Source organism: Anarhichas minor, unplaced genomic scaffold, assembly GCF_050575085.1.
Source record: "Anarhichas minor isolate MPS153535 unplaced genomic scaffold, ASM5057508v1 ptg000021l, whole genome shotgun sequence".
Classification (NCBI taxonomy): Eukaryota; Metazoa; Chordata; class Actinopteri; order Perciformes; family Anarhichadidae; genus Anarhichas; species Anarhichas minor.
The window spans coordinates 5,217,951-5,235,240 of record NW_027466467.1 but is presented as its reverse complement, the minus strand read 5'-3'; the positions used below and the strand labels follow the sequence as shown (position 1 = coordinate 5,235,240).

Below are 17,290 nucleotides of genomic sequence, written 5' to 3'. Positions count from 1 at the left end.
CAAAACTCTTCAAATATTTAGAGGTCAGAGCCTGAAAAGCTCCGAGGACATGCCTGCACATGTAAGTACAGTCTTTCTGGCTGCTGACGTTCAGACAGGGTGGAGAGAGCGTGAATACGTGGTTCAGCATTTCTTTCTGTTTATCCAGCAGCTTGCTCCCTTTAATCCAAGATGTGCCAACACAGTCTCAAAGCGTTCTGAACTTGCTGAAGCGACGTTTCGCCTCAGAGCTTTCTCATAATGTAGGTCATGCAAAAATCAGACACTACAAGTGGATTTTCTTTTACCAAGACGTGCCACAAAACGTTCCCCTGAAGTGAGTTCCGCTGTCGTCCGTCAAAGTGAATATTGTAAGACGGTCTTGTAAATATGTCGAGGGATTATATCTGGGCTTGTCAAGCAGCTACGAGCCCATCAGCGCTTCTCAGTCCCTGCGGGGGGGGGGGGGGGGGGGGGAGCAGCATCAGAATCAGCAGAGGGCCCGCCTCCTTATCAGTTAATGGATGAGTACACCGGAGTGTCTCATTTGAACTGATGAGCCCCAACATGCGACCGTCGAATGGGTGGGGAGACGAACACTTTCATGATTTATAGCAATAAAGGGTATCAAGATCAATCAAGATAATAAAAAAATACATGGGGGTAGTGAAGACAAGTATGTGAGGGGGGGGGGGGGCATCCCAGAATTGATTGCCGGAGCTTTTTGTTTGCCTTGCATGCCATATTGTTATCTCATTAAAAGAGTGCGTTCAGAGACTTGTACCGAGCCATAAATCACTGGGCTTGGATTTGGTCAGGCTTAAGGAGGAGTAATCAATTACATTCTACCAGGCATAGAGGAGGAGACTGGGCCTGCACCACAGGCTGCTCTCATTATCATAATGATCCGCCTTAAGTCACGCTGAGTCAAAAAATGGAGGGAAGAGATGAACGCATGAACTAGTTCTGACAAATAATACAAACTGAAGAAAGTACTTTGGATTTTTAAAGCAGAATTACAGTCCTTTGTAATAATAATACGTTGTTTTACATAATTCAGTAATAAGAGTTGCATGAGGGGGGACATTCTGTGGGGAGGGGCTAGTTGGAAGTTTTAATGTCAGCGACCATGACGGTGAGATTTATTTTCTCAGACATTATGTCAACAGTTAAGCTGATGATAATAAATCAATCCCAATCAGCCTTTAAAGGGCCACTCCACTCATATTACACGAGTCACTTCACTAGCTATGGGCAGGTATGCTAATGTCTTATCTTGCACTAGGAAAGTCTGACAAAATAACTCAAGTGACATCCTGTTTTTTTCCTTCTATTTTAAGCCAGCATTACAGATTTGGGGCCTGGAGTTTGAAAGCCGTGGGTGTTTGCAGTACCCGGCAGGAAGGGTCTCATGAATGACGCTTTCATGGGAAGTGTACTGTAGGACGGACAGTTTTTGGAGATTGAGGGATTGGTTATTAGGGATATAGATAGATAGAGATTATGATCAGAGAGTGTAAAAACTTTCTTCTTTCAAAAAGATACAGCTCAAAGTATTGATGCACTCGAGTATGAATAAACACACTGAACGCATATTAATGTTGACCTAACTGTTGTTGCCACATAAAGGAAACCCCACAAAAGGTGCGTTTGATGGAGGTGAGATGACAAAAGTATACTTAGTGTATCAGCGGAGTCTGAGCTGCCTTTGTCCTCAGTGATGAGGCACTGAGATGCTAATTGCAGGATCATATGGGACTGTACCAGGTCCCTCTAACAGATGGGGGGGGGGGGGGGGGGGGGGGGGGGGAGTCTTGAGTCAGATAAATAAACCATCAGCCCGGCAAGGAGACATGTGATGCCATGTGATGGAGCCTCATGCCAGCGTCCCGGACAACTTGGTCCCAACATAAAACAACGTGCTCCTTAAGAACTGATGGACCAATAGAAGCGGATGGAGGGCAGCCACCACTGCTAAACCAATGCGAGGGAAAGATGGTCGCGATGACAAGAAAAAACAAACATTGTTAGCCTTCAACCATCAGATCTGGACAGCAGGGGTCTGTGCTGATTGGATCGTTTCATGTCAATGCCAGTCGGACATGCTGCTGCTGTCTTAGTTGGGGGTCCGACATGAAACACAGACAATAGACTTCTCTTTGCCTCAGGATTCCTGCAGTCATTACGACAAGTTGGCAAATTTACATGAGCAGAGCGTCCGATTGTGTTAGTCCATTGAGAATGCGCATGCTGTATTTAAAAATGTATTAAACAAGAGAGCAATGGGGGCTTTTATTACCCAGCGTTAAACTCTACAACAGTAATGTTGAACAAGCACCAGAAGCAAAGTGGGATTGAAACATTTCTTTTCAAACCCGAGGGATATCTTTGTGGGTATTCTGTCACATGGACCACCCTCTGATGGATTGTTGGGACCCTCCACACTCTATACAGCTGGATTGAGTTGTGTCTTACTGTAGCCACCCTCACCCATTCATACATACTGGGGATTGGAACTTCACACGGATTCTTCTTTCCCTCGTGTGGTCACATCTCTGGCGACCCGACAACTCACACAAATGACAAATTCCACCAACATTTGAAAGCTCATCATATATAAAACAATAATTTATTATTTCTCTCATTTTACAAGACATCAAATTGTGAGGCTAACTAAGGATTTGTTAAGCTGTTATTCCGTCCGATACATGAAACCCTAAGAAAGCAAAAGCGACTACGACGTGTGTCTTAACAAACACAGACATTTAAGTTCCAATGCGAGGAAACATCTTTGTCTAAAGATAGGTACACGCACAATGACATCACGTTATGACGTCCTCTACATTATGTAACGGATGGTACATCGCGGGTGGTATTAACTTTGGGAAATCAGCACCATTAGAGAGAAATTAACACTAAAAAAGTGGATTTGTTACAAAAATTGAATTTTTTTTAATTTACAAAAGTCCTTTTGAAAAGGATTACGTGTTCTACCTTGCAGGAAAATAGCATTGTTTCCATAAAAGCATTAAGTATGCATAACAGTAAAATACTGATAAGAGATATATAGTGCGAACAAAATAATGTAAAATAGTGTAAATGCTGGCTGTTTACGTATGGCACGCGGTCTTTACACACCTTCAAAAAAACCTTCCAAAAAATATTCAAAAGAGCACAAAAAGGTAGAAAATGTTATTGAAGAATTTGAAAAAAAACAAAAAAAAGCTTCCAAAAGCATCCTCAAAGCCATGTCCCATTCATGTCGAGTCCAACCATCGTCATAAAGACCTCCTCTTCACCGCAGTGGTGGACAACGTTCGTCCAAGCAAGGCTCTCCTTATTTCCTATTTACAAAATGTTGCCACATTGAACGAGGCAGGAATCTCTACCCCAACTGGTAGTGTCCTATGTACAGTCCGTTACACTCCGGTCCGTCCTCCTCTGGCTGGCCCGCCACCTGAACTCGGAACCGGACTTACACTGTGGTCACAGACAGGAGTGAGTTGTAAACCCTTGTGCCATCTGGTGACTTGGCACCGTGGGTCAGCAGTTCCTGGATGGTCATCCAGTTGTCAAATATTTTCTTATTTCTCTTTTTCATCATCTTTTTGTGGCTGAGTTCGATGATGTTGGGTTCCCTCCTGTCGTCTGGGCCCGACTGCTCCTTCAGGCAGTCCGCTCGGCTCTGCTTCATGAACTCGCGGCGCTGCCTCTGCTCTTTGGAGCGGACTGCGTGCTGCTTCCTCTCCTCCTTGCTCCAGTAGCGACCCATCTTCAGCTCGCTGATGGCGTCGTCGTCCGTGGTCATGCCGCTGCGCTCCGCGTGGATGCGCAGGGCGCGCTCCCTCAGCAGCTTGTCCCGCACAGGCCGCTTGGTGATGTAGCGCGTGCCGTCGCTGCGGATCTTCACCTTCCACTCCATCTTGGGGTCCAGGTCGCCGGGGTCGATGGGGTCCCGGCACATGCTGACCAGGCTCATCTGGCTCTGGGCGTACTCAACGGCGGATTTCTGCTGGATCAGCTGCATGTAGCTCTGGTAGTGCTGGGCGTGGGCGGGGATGTGGGCATGCTTGTACGGCGAATGTTGCTTCCGCTCCTTGCTCTCTGCCGGCGGGGCTCCATCTGGATCCTTGGTGGAGCCTCTGCTCCGGCTGGGGCCGCTGGCTTCTTGGACGGGGGACATGAGAGGTTTGGGGTCCTTGCCGTTAGAGCTGGTGGAGCCCGACGGTCCAGCCGGATCCTGATTCTCTGCCTCTCGTCGGAGCGAGTTGTCTGGAGACAGCTCCAACGTGAGAGGGGTGCTGCGGCAGCTCTCGCCAGTGTTGTACGCGCTGGAGCTGTCTTTGTCCGATTTCTCAGGCAGCTCTGTGATGTCTGAGAGCTCGTGGTGGCCCGCGTCGATGCTGGTGTTGTAGTTACGGAAGCCGCTGTTGTGGAGCATCCAGGACTCGCGGCACTGCTCCCTCAGCTGCTGCATCTTGTGAGCGCGCACGATATTCAAGCACTCCAGCTCGATGGTGCGCAGCTCCTCGTTGAGCATCTCCAGCTCCTTGTCCACACCCTCTTGGTCCTGACCTGCTACGCCCTGGTAGTAAAGACCCTGGGCCCCGCTGTTCCTCATCTGGCACTTCAGCTCCAGGAGTTCCCTGAAGCGCTCGCACTCGTCAGCCGGGATGCCCAGGAAGTCGGCGTCAGCGTAGTCCGCGGAGATGAAGGACTCGCTGCTGAAGGGCAGGTCGCTGCTGCCGAGGGTGTCCTGGCTGTAGGCGAGCTTTCTGCAGCTGCCCAGCGTGTTGGAGGCCGTGGTCTGGTCGTCGCCGAGGTTCTCCTGCTCCGAGCTCTCGTCGTTCCGCGTGCTCTCGTCCGTGCGACCAACGCCGCTGTCCTTCTCGTGGTGGTTGGACAGCAGGGTGGCCGTGTCCGTGGTGCCCCCGTCCTCCTCGTGCTTCTTCTGGGAAACAAATAGACGACAAAATGACTCAGAAACAGTGAGAACTGAGTTGCATGATTGTTACCACTGCCACTAAAAGTGCTACTTTATTTACACTCAGAGAACCCTTCAGTATTAAATCACAATCTTCAACAAAGGCTTTGAATACTTTTTGTCAACGAGCATGTGCTTTTCCATATGAAAAAGCGTTGCTAAAAGAAATGTTGACAGCAGCAGCTGTCTCTCTGCAGGATTGGCTCGGCCAAAATAATCTATAGATGAACATATGTGTTGGTGCAGATTGATGGTGCTAGTTTGCCTCTACACGCTGTGCATGTGTGTGTGTGTGTGTGTGTGTGTGTGTGTGTGTGTGTGTGTGTGTGTGTGTACCTGCTGCAGCATGCTGGCGGTGAACTGCATGGCCTGATGGTGCTGCTGCTCCAGCATGTCCATGTGGAGGTCATCCAGGAAGTCGTTCCTGTCATCATCCATCCAGCCCTCGTCCAGCTGAGACGCATGTTGGGGAAAAAGAAGAGAGGCCTCATTAGATGCAAATGTTTCACCTTCACAGAAAAATATGAAACTCTACTATTGAAAGTCTTGCTCTCGTTTGTTTGCATGAAAGACCTTGTAATGAACCTTTACTGGGTTCACACCACTACTGACATTCCTAGTACCTGGATCTCTGGTCTGGCCACCAGCAGAGACACATTCTGGTTCCCCTCACTGGTCAGCAGCGCTACAGCATCCTCCCGGTTCTGGATCTCAATACCATTGATCTTGGGGGACAGAAGGGACAATTTCAACACCCGATCTTTTCAAAATAAAACGAGTTTGTACCCATTATATTTGTACATTTATGCTACTTTTACCGCTCGACACCACTCCTTAAAGAACATAACATAGATAAAATATTGTTTTTTTATATTTTTGATTAATTTACAAGAAAGCAATAGGGTCCTAGAAATATACATGAACTGAATATTGAAGAAAGAGAAAGTACAACTGCTGAGATTTCGGTGATCTTACCTGAATGATTTTGTCCCCTTCTCTAATTCTGCCGTCCTTTGCAGCAATGCTGTTTGGATCAATCTAAAGAACAGAGAACAAATGATTACTGACTAACTCGGTCCAGTCAGGACTTCTGTGTCTTCCACTTCTGACTTAAAGAAAACATGGTCACTGCTGACCGTCCCAGCGGTCACTGAAGTTGATCTGAGAGCTACGCTGCACCACATACCTCACTAATGTAGATCCCAGCCTCGTCCTCATCGTCAGTCCTGTAACAGATCGTCAGGCCGAGCTTGTCTTGGATGTTGGCTCGGTATAAATCCACTTCCTGGTAAGACACACACACACAAAATAATATCACGTCCATTTGAAATTATTAGCTTTTTATTTTTATAAAGATTGAGTAGAATATGGTTGTATATATTTTCTCATGTTTGTCTGGACGGACTAAATATACCGACTGCGAAATGGGTTCTTGGAGTAACACCGATCCATCAATCACTGTAATGAATCTCTCAGCTGGACGCCGGGAAGCCATTGGCTTCCTTAGAGGGCCCGCTGACAGGATGAGAGACGATGCAGTGGACCGCAGACGGGCGGAGCGCCTTTTCTCACTTGTCAACGGCCGTAATCTCACAGATACAGATAAAGATTCGAGCGCCGCTGTTCCTCGAGGGCAGAGGACGGGCTCTGACAGGGTTAATCCGCCCCAAAAAAACGGAGTCTCGTCTGAATGCTGAAGACTGTCTTACAGGAATAGTTTGACATTTTGGCAAATACTTTTACTGCTCCCCCCCCCCCCCAAGAGTTAGATGAGAAATGTAGTAACATGTAAGAACTCGTTTTTATGGAGAAGCTCTGGGGTCACATGGTAGAAAACCATGCCACAGTGTCTCTATCACATTTTTATAACCCCACATTGTATATTTATGGCACTCGCCGTACATTTGGGCATTTTTATCGACCACGGTGTCAATTTAATACGGTACTGTAATATTGCTATAGGGAGTTATATCCGATCAGGCAGTGTAGTGAGTTTAAAGTTTATAGTGACCGTATTATTCGCATATCGCCGAGAACCCTTTGTTTGATATATGTTGTGTATATTGATCGAGGAATGCTAATGCCCACTGAGCAACCCCTCCCCTCCCCTCCCCCCTACTCATACCCTTGCCCATTGTTTTTTGTTGCATTTTTCTAAATGATGCTCTGGTTGGAGTTAGGCTAAGACCAGGCTAAGTTTCAACTTAGGAACAGTTGGTTCCCGGAGTCTTGGCTGGTTGCCGGACAACTTTACGGCTTTGACAAGCTGCCAGACAAGAATGCAAATAAACCTAATTCCCAGAGCGTCAATCTATTCTTTTAACCTGCTGAAAAGCCAAATACATCACTGAGTTAGGCTAAAAAAGACTAACTTACTGGTAGTCACTATGCATTCCGTTATTTCTAATCTATTCTTGTGCGAAATAGAAACATTATGATGTATACAAAGTGACAAAGCATGAAAGGAAACTGATGTAGAGTGGGGTCAGTCTGTGAGGACACCGGGGTTACTCAGTGTTGGTCTTCTACACATCTGCCTTCAGGACTTCACCTTCCTGGTCTCAGCCTCCGAGCTCCTCCGTGAATACCATTAATACCAAGCAGTGGGTGGCTGGGGTTTCTAATGGGGGGGGGGGGGGGGGGGGGGGGGGTGTCGGGGTCGGCGGAGGTCACTGAAGGAGCACAGCGGAGGCTTGATCGTGGCCTCATTCGGGCATTGTTAGCGTGCATCATCAGATTCATCCCCGCAGACCCCATCATCTGTGCCATCTAATTATCCTCCAGCCGAGGAAGACGTATTAGGCCTTGTCACTAATAAGTAATGATGTCACCGCTGTGCATCTGTTGGAACAGACCAGCAACTCGATCCCTTGTCTGGAGGACATCTCGGTGTCTGTATAGAGGGAGAGTGCCCCATCAATAACTGGGATGTATCAGTACTTGTGGTCGCTATTGGCCATTGGACTGGAGACACGGAGGCGACCTCGGGTCTGCTTATGTAGCAAATGATGCACGGCCGTCCGAATGTAGATCTTCATTGAGGCGAGAGCGGAGATGGAGAGAGGGTGGAGTTGGCGTTTACCTCATATTCCAGCTCCTCGCGCTCTATGTCCTGCTGCATGGCCACCAGGAAGTCGTTGGGGTCAAAGTATGCATGTGGAGGATGCCTGAGAGAAAAAGGACGTAAGATTAACTGGGAAAGAGTAAATGCTCATTTAATAAAAACACATTTAAAAAAATTAATAAAATCCTTTTCTAACACATTTGACAATCTGGATTTAACTTTGCCCCAGATTGTGAAAAAATGAATGAGAAGGAGAGCGGAAGTAAGAAGAGCTCAATGTAGAAATCACTCTTGAATCAGATATATTGAAGCTAGACCCGGAGGCTAATCACAAATTAACATGCCGTGTTATTAATTTGTCTCAGAAATCAATTAAAGGAATCACAATTATTCATTAAAGGGCAACTGCTGCTGCCACGGGGTTTTGAAATGCAGCCAAAGCCTCTGAGCTCCGGGGGCTAACACGCACACGCACACCCACACCCACACACACACACAAACAATAGATGCAATTTGTGAATATGCAAATATGCATGAACTAAACAGTCATTTGAATGCGGCTGTGTGCCCCGGAGGAGCTGTCATCTCCCGTAAGTGACGGGGACGTTTTCCTTTCAAACGTCCGACGCGTCCTGGGTGTTCACAGCTGTGTGGTCTGGAGAAGAAGATAAGGTGTCGCTCTCTTAATTGACTGTTAAAGTGAAAGGTCTGGCTGTGTCTCTGAGAGTGAGGTGACCTTTTTAACACTGCCGAGTGTTCTGAATCCAAAGAATTCCTGTATCTTCAAAATGCAAAGTGGGCTTTTTCCGGAAGCGCGTTTTGCTGGATGGTTTATAAAAAACGATTTTCTACCGAGCAGGTTGCCGGTCAAGTGTCCGCACACTCGGCTGTATCCTGGCACTGGGGGACCACACACGGCCCAGATCAGGTTGGAGTTTGTCGAGGCGTATTGCTTCAGGTACCGATAAGATGATGACGTATGTATGGTCCAGAGGTGCTGGTTTTGCATAATAGATGTAATGTTTTTTTTTTTCTTTTTTCACGCATCGCTGTTGTCCATCTGAAAGCAGCCTTATGCTTCATTCATCCCTGGTCTGATCTGTATACGAGTGCAGAATCTGTGGGCAAGAATTTAGGTATTGGAGGCGTTTGGTGTTCTGATTTCCGTCTGTAGTCCGAGCAGTATCGACCAATCACATTTGCAGGCATTGGTTGCGTGTGGAGATGAAAAGAAGCCTAACTGCAATCTCCGATCGCATCGCCTACGGTTTGAAGACGATGTAGCTTTTCACTAGTAAAAAATAAACCCTGCTAAAAAAGTGGCTACTTATAATCCTAAATAATCCGGTAGTAGACGTCGTCTCTCAATGCCAAATCCAGTCTCGAGTCTCAAGTTGCTAATCGGCCTGTAAACAATGACCGTAGTTTCCCTCAGAGTCTAAATCGTTGTCGGACTGATTGCCAATGGGTTCTGAGAGTCCAGCAACCCAGGTGTGTCAGATTAAGGCCACTGAGGAGCCATTTTGGCTATGTACTGTAGGGACAGGAACGCATGTATGTAACCACGTGGTCATTGTATGTATTATGCGGACAATAAATATATATGTCATTCAATTTCTAAGCCATCTTCTCATTCTAGCAGTGCTTTCTCTCTAGGTCTTCATGAACCGAGCTGGCACTTACTCCTCTGGGAGCAGATACTCCTCCAGCTCCGTCATGGGGGGTGAAGAGGGGGAGAGCTTTGTAAGGGCCATGATGTGCTGGAGGGTGATGTCCGTCTGGGTGCTGATGTCCGAGACCTGGGCGTCACCAGCCGAGCCGACCGCTTCTTTGGGATGCGGGGCTCGGCGCAGAACCTGGACCACGATGGGCTCCTTGGCCGTGCGGAAGGCCTCCACCGCCTGGTCGTGGGTGGTCTTGGAGAGGTCCTTGCCATTGACCTGGAAGAAGACGAAGAGAGGACGAATCAGCAATTTTTGTTAAGAATTCTGTTTTTTTAAATGAAGAAACTAGATAGAAGGACGCAAAACACGTCAGCTGTTATTCCATTTGCTGTTGTGGTCTCTTAGACTGAAGATGATGTTCAGTACTCCTCACTGATTGAATCATGATTAAGATGATTAAGGCCTCACGTGAAGCACTGCGCCCACACAAACTCAACAGCGATATTCTGTAGGAGAAACGACTCATTACTGCCTCAGCTTGTTTTACAGGGTCACAGTCGGACCGAGCAGAGTGAGACCTTAATTAGGATGAGTCTCTCTTTAATTAATCAAGGTCATTAGCCGAGGCTGCGCGGCGGGGCCCTCATTTAGCAGAGTAATAAGATAAATGCGACCTGCCGTCGGAGGCAGTGGAGTGGGTGCGGCGCGTTAACCTGAGAATAATTCGAGCAAAAGGCTGCGTCACGTCGCAGACGAGAGGCCAATTAGGTTTGCTTGAGCCACTTTAAGGCCTCCGTGTGCTGATGGAAGATGAGCGCAGACCCTTTAAAGTTCTCAATGGAATGTGTCACCGGATCCAATGAGACGAAATCTGCACACAGATCTACGCTTATTCCCAAAGGTCAGGCCGAGCGCACGGATTATATTTTGATTCGGCCCAAATGCCACCGTCAGTTCACCAAAGCATCTACTGTGGGAGACGTAAAAAAACACCCCAAACAAGCATTAACCCAGTGAGCGCACTTTTAATCACCACATCATGCGGACTTTTTCAGTTTGCGATTCCTGGATGCGTCGAAAGCTTTGATAGGATCTCAGGCCCGGGGATCCTCTCATGTCACAGACTCAACGCTCCCTTCCTCCTGCCTCTCTCTCTGATGCAGACACGCACACACTCAAGAGTGTCCTTAGAATCTAGTTACTTTCTAGCATTTGGAGTCGCAGGTCATAAATCCCTAGCATTCCTTTTCACTCCTCCCGACAATCTAACGTACACGCGAGTCCGTGTTTGAGGATTCATTTTCTGATAAACGCGTGGCTGGTTGGCGCGCCTGCCTTCAGGCCGTGAGTGTCTCATTCGCATTCACGGCACACTTTGCAGACTTTACTGTGGTGCTGCGCTTTAATCAGCATTAATATTACACCTCCTCCAGGGAATGAAGGCTGTGTATATACACACAACCTGCCTGTGACCCAGACAATGTAAAAGCTGAGGACATATTTCTATATAAGAGTACGTACAGAAACCAAAGGCACTGGGCTCGTGTATGTGTTTGTGTGTGTGTGTGTTTGTGTGTGTGTGCGCTTGGAGGAAGGACGAAGAAGGCAGGAAAAGGAGGGAATTTAATGCAAAAATCAGAGGAGGCTATGTGCCCACTAATAACCAGAGCAGATTAATGCTAATCCTGGGTCTGCAGGATAATTGGATCATCTCAGCGGATTTAAACTTCTACTTCTTCTACATCAAACCTTAACAGCTCATCTGTTCGCAGTTTGCTCTGAATAAATCGGCATTGAGAAAAGCGTGTTATCATATCACAGAATGCTAATGTAAGAAAACAAAAAACAAAGCAACCTTGAGCTTTAACACCGCTCTCTCCTTACAGCAAACTGGCCTTGGCTTAAAACCAACCCAGTAACACCACAACATGAAAGAAGACGTCTAAATTCCTCTGTGCTGTTGCTGCTGGTATCGGTAATAAGCCTTCCTTAAATCACACGGGACCTCACATCCTCAACCATCTTTGTTTCCCACAGCGAGCCGTGATGTTGTACATCAGCTGAGGAATACAAGCGCCTTTGTGCCTTCTCCTCTCTGCATGCAGGCTCCAACAATCAAACCTGGTTGCCAGGAATCCCGGGGGCTACTTGGAGGCAGTGAACCAGAGACAAAGCCTTTAGCCCCCCCGTCTTGTTGAGCCCAGAGCATTCTGCCTCAGTGCTCTGAATGTTGCGGGGGGGGGGGGGGGGGGGGGGGGGGGGTCCCCACGAACTCCATTCACTGCGCTCACCTCTGACATGGAGCGGCCCTTTGCGGCACACTGGGAAAAAACACACAACACTCCCCTGACACAATACACAATGCTTCACCGCCGCTGAGCTCCAGCCATGCCGCGTTAACTGCGCCTTAACGCCGTGAAGAGCACCGACCTTCGAGCTGACGCAGTAATGAGCCGGAGAAACCGGACTCCGAGTGCCTCCTTAACTGTCCTCTGAAGGTCAGCGAATACCAATCACTTGAGCCGGCGTTCACGTTGACACAGCGACGACTGACGCGCAGAGATGACTCCGGTGCATCCTCCGAGGAGGGGTCTCCGCTAAATCCATTTTAATGACGAGAGGGCAGCCAGGCCCTACTTAAAGGAATACTAATTAGGTCTAAATCACACGTCTGCTGTGTCGCTGTTCGGTGAGGAATTTACACAGCTGGGGTTTTGTTACTCACGGCCTATTTTTCTTTCATTAAAATATAACATTAGTTATAAACAAGTGGAAATCGCTGGACCCGTGTCCCTGCACAAGATCTGGTTTCAGACGTTTTTAAGAGCAAAAAACAAAACAAAAAGGATTTGGGTTTTCATGAGATATCTATGCCAGTCTTCAGCTCGCTGGGGAATAATTAGGGGCAGCAGGGGTGAGCCGTATCTTCCATCGAACGCACATCAAGCTGGGGTTGAGATGCTGATGTGGGAATCTGTGTGTGTGTGTGTGTGTGTGTGTGTAATCAGCGATTGCTAACCTGCTGCCAAAGATGCTTATCTGCCAGGCGGCGAGCGCCGTCTCTTTCATTATTGTCTTTGTAATATGGTAGATGGGCTGAGGTTGCCTCAGCTTTTTCGTTTGTTCTTTATTTAATCAGGTAGTTTCATTGAAAATCAAGCCTGATATTCATGAGGAGCCTGATATCAAAAAAGTAATAAACACAGGAATCAATCAGAGTTAAAATTAATTTGAATTGACCGTTTGCCAACTCCTGCCCCCCCCCCCCCCCCCCCACAGTTACTGTTGCTGTGCTTGTCAAGCTTTCTGTATAGGTTTCCGTTCTTTCGAGGTTAGCTTGGTGAGTAGGTTGAAAACGCCGTCCACCGTTGACTTTTTAATACTTCCAGCTGACTTTTCTTAAATAACATCTTAACGCCTATAGGCCAAAATTAGGATAAACACTACATGGGGATCAGTTTAGAAGCTATTGAAATAGATTAATAGAATTATAGTTGTTGTTAGCCTTTGGATAATAAGTATGATAAGATGGGATTGTTATTTCATTCTAACACAACCCTGTTTGGCTGCTTAGCTTAACAAGCAATACAGATGTTAGATTTACCGGTTAGGAGTAAAGCATCTAGGAGCAGCTTCCACACAGCGGCGATAATGTCAACTGGGCTCTTTTTTCAATGTAACCTGTAAACCATCAAACTAATGTAGTATGAAATGCTCATTGGCCTTGGAGGGAATGGTAGGTTAGTAGTGAGCGAGTTAGCCAGACATGCTAACATGCAATGTCATTTTTGTGGTTGCGGTGCCGCGGTCCGCCACTGGTAAAGACGAGTGGCTCGACAGGCCTGCTGCCCCTATAGGGTTGCTAAGATGTATGATTGGGTTAAGAGTACAGCCATTTATACAGGGATATAAATAAAAAATAGATGTATATTTACATACATTAAAAAATGTGTCAGTTTGCAAAAAAAGTAAAAAAACAATTGCCTCCCTCCATGTTCTTATTACTAAATAGAAAAACCGTTGCAGGATATTTAATCAATTCCCTGAGCGTGTTGTGTAACAGTCTTTCATACGGCCATTCAATCTCCGCTAATCCTTCAATAAAGAAGAGAGGAACCTCATTAAAGAGCCAGTGTTTCTGTTCCTCGGGGAAACGCAGCGAGGTGAACAGAGTGGAATCTCTGCCAGGCGAACGGCGGACCTGTGAGAGCCGGGCCGAGGGAAACCCTGAGAACTTCACTGTATAGACGAGCATCTTACAGAGCCTCCAGAGCCGGCGCGCTCGCCTCCGCTTTCTGCTCGGATACACTCCTCAGACGGATTCTTCAAAGTCTGTATTTCGGAACGGAGAGGAGCGCTGACGTGGTAGAGAGCGTGAAGACTTGAAGGCTTATTTTTGGAGGGGGGCTATATAACATTTGAGTGGCAGTCTGAATGTGGGTCATTCTGCCTGAAAAACACAGTTAATCCCTCTTTTATTTCACAGAAGATTGGAGGACCAGCCAGTGATTTCTCAGCGTGTGTGTGTGCGTGTGTGTGTGTCTTGCAATCTGCAATATTTTTTAAACCGAGTGGACAGAAAAACTCTCCGAGGTGTGAGGCATGAAAACACAGCAGCCTTTGTTTGCCACAGTGTGCGAGTTTACTGAGGATTACAGAACAAACAGCCAAAAAAAAACGTAATGCTGACTGAAAGAGACACCACTGTTTATTGCTAATCTGATTAAAGCACGGGGCATTGTGTTATCCACAGCTGATCAATTAAGAACCCAAATCACTTCCAGTGTGCTCACTGCTTCCTCTCCCTCTCTCTCGTCTAATTGAAGCCTAAGTGAAGGTGTGAAGTGAGTCTGCTGAACTTCACTCTACTTGGAATACATTTTCTTTGACTTTTAAGCCCTTTAACAATCACCTGTTCCACCCGTTGGGTTTTTGAATAAGCTCTGAAAAGAAGTCAAATCTCAAAAAGGATGATTTTCTCTCTCAGAGGGATTTTAATGAGTGAAGCACAGCAGCAGTAACACTGCAATCATTCAGTGACTCACAATCAATCTGCAAGAACGTTGAATTAAAAGCAGCCAATACTCTTTTTAACGAAGAATACTCGAGTGAAAATAAAAACAATGCTAACAACTCGCATCGGTATAATTGCCCTCCTCTAAATGCTGCCAACTCGCGGCATCTCAAGGCTACCAGAAGGGGAGAGTGCAGCTGGAGGACATCACTCTCTGCCCCTCAGCACGGACACACGAACAGCCGTATGCAGTTTAATTAAGGCTGGAGTTCATGAGGTATCAGCAGAACCCCGGGTTGTGTCGCGCTTCATTAGCCGTTATTCTCACCGCACTACCCCAGGCTGCCTGTATATATACACCCTGTGAGGAATCACACTGAGCTCTGTTTGCTCAAGTCAGCAAAGGCACGTTTGTTCCAACAGCGATCGAACAGAGCTGCAACAGAGATATACTTCTCTGGAAGAAGGGGAGCAGACATGAACACACAAAACAACAACAAAACAAAGTCTTCTGGACGTCCAATCTCCACAAAGGGATCACAGCTCCTTCCATGCAGGTGTCAGGAGTCTACTGACACGTAAAGCCAGACTCCTGGTCATCACACTGCTGGGGACCTTTTTAATGCAGCAACACATCGGTCAAAACTATAAAAACATAGAATTGAATTACATGGATTGTGACCGATATCAGTATCCGTGCATCTGCAGGCCTTCATAATCATCCTGAACCAGTCAGAAGTGACTGCTCGTAGGCAACATATGCTTAAGCCTGGCCTCATTATGGGACTATACAACACACAAATAAAGCACTAACAAGTTGCGTGTTAATGCTAATATTATAATCAGCAAACTCTTAATTACGTCCCCACGGTGATAATCATGTTTATGCACCGCTGCTCTTGAAAAACAAAAGCTCGTTCAAATAGCAAATTAAGAGCGCTTCACAACAGGACACAAAAACAGACTCTCTCCACGTTGAACTCATCTGCCCTCATGCCTTCTTTTAACTGATTTTAAGTTGTGCTGTCTTTTTATTGAGACAAATTCTGCCATACAAAGCAAACGTAATAATCTCTGTACTTTTGCTTGTTTGTGGATAAAGAGCTTTAGTTTGCCGCATGGGACTTGAGAATTATATCTGACATCCATGCGTCCAGTGATCCTCAGCCATTTGTTATACTTTGTCCACCACATCTACATGTATGGCATCTATTAGTGGTGGGAATGGGTAAATCCCTGTTTGGTTTTAATATGCCTTCTCACAGCTTGGTTTGATCCCTCTCTGTCATTTGCTGTGGACTGACGGTAAGTCAGTCCACAGCTGCGAGCGCTCCCCTGTGGCCGCCGGCCACCTGCTCCAGTGTTTAACAGATGTGGCGGCCAAACGGGGGCTCGATCTGGGCCGTTATTAAAAAAAACACAGTGTCAGGCTCCGGTGGCCGCGCTCTGATCTGGTCTCTGTACGCCGTCTGTGTCAAGCCTCATTACCGGGGTGGGGGGGGGACAGGCTACATCTTTGCAAGTTCCTTTTTTTTGATGACAGGGGTCTCTGACAGCGGGGCAGGGGAGGGGCAGAGGATTGGAGGGATGGCGGGGCTGTCTTGTACTAATAGTTCCATCTAATGTCTCTGTCGGTCTGGTCCAGGGGAGATGTTACACTGAGACCATCTGGCGCTGTGACAACTTGGCTTCTTGAGCTGAGCGTGACATCTTCACTCAGGAATAGAGCTAATTGGGCAGCGGCACTTGATTCCAGCGGGCTCATTTGTAAACTTCTATTGCCCAGCAGATCAACCGTTTTTCGGTTTAAGATGCTGTTCCTCTGCAAGGAACGGAGGGAGGGAATCGACAGTGAGAGACGGAGAAGCCTTAGAAAGCAACCGACTTATAGAAGACAATAGTCCAGATCAGTTCGCCGTGGATCCGAGTCCCTATCGCCGGCTTGCGCTGAGGCTCTAATTAAGCTCCGGGTCTTGTAAGAGCCACAGCACGGCGCCACAGCCATTACAGAGTGCTTCTGGGGAGATTAAGAGCCCTAGAAATGTCAAACAGAGTTTCCAAGGCCTCTGCCTTAAAGTCCCTGACAAAAGCAGCTGAGCTTACATCTCCACATGGTGCTTACCTTTAGCTTTGAAGAGAGGACCGAGGGGTCCGCCGCTGTCAGAAGGGTCAAGTTTAAAAGGGAGCACTGAGCCCGCCGCAGCTCAGGCCTCTAATGATCATAACAAAGAGGGAAGACGCTTATCTAGAACGCCACGATGGCTGCCTTTAATAGAGCCGAACAACGTTTGATCTCCAGCATAACTCTATTGATCAGTGCAATTCCTGTCGAAATAATGTACACCAAAAGCTCTTAATTCATTCCACCCAAACACACGGCTGAAGTTAGCAAAAAAGAAAGAAAAAACCAAGCGAGCTTTTTTAATCCTGCCAGGATTGATAAGAATGCCTTCAGGAGCAGTCTGTTGACTTTTATAAAACAGAGCAGAAGCATATTTTTCACGCTTCCGACATGGGAGTTGGAGCTAAGGTGTTTAATGAACTGGAAAGATTTCAAGTGTTGGCGGATTATTAAGTCCTCAGAG

The 17,290-nt window shown here is 47.0% G+C and overlaps 1 protein-coding gene across 5 annotated transcripts in view; it reads right to left on the bottom strand.

Annotated features, from left to right (window-relative positions):
• Nucleotides 1-2,660: 2,660 nt before the first annotated feature.
• The window catches only part of pdzrn3b (PDZ domain containing RING finger 3b), an 87,358-nt gene continuing 72,728 nt past the window's right edge, over nt 2,661-17,290 (bottom strand). For all 5 annotated transcript variants that reach the window (XM_076096266.1, XM_076096267.1, XM_076096264.1 and 2 more), the window contains 7 exons: nt 9,711-9,967; nt 8,046-8,130; nt 6,150-6,248; nt 5,939-6,001; nt 5,587-5,688; nt 5,300-5,416; nt 2,661-4,930 (listed from right to left, as the gene is read on the bottom strand). In XM_076096266.1, coding sequence (XP_075952381.1) covers nt 3,455-4,930; nt 5,300-5,416; nt 5,587-5,688; nt 5,939-6,001; nt 6,150-6,248; nt 8,046-8,130; nt 9,711-9,967 — 2,199 coding nt within the window. In that variant the 3' untranslated portion in view covers nt 2,661-3,454. The remainder of the gene's footprint in view (nt 4,931-5,299; nt 5,417-5,586; nt 5,689-5,938; nt 6,002-6,149; nt 6,249-8,045; nt 8,131-9,710; nt 9,968-17,290) is intronic.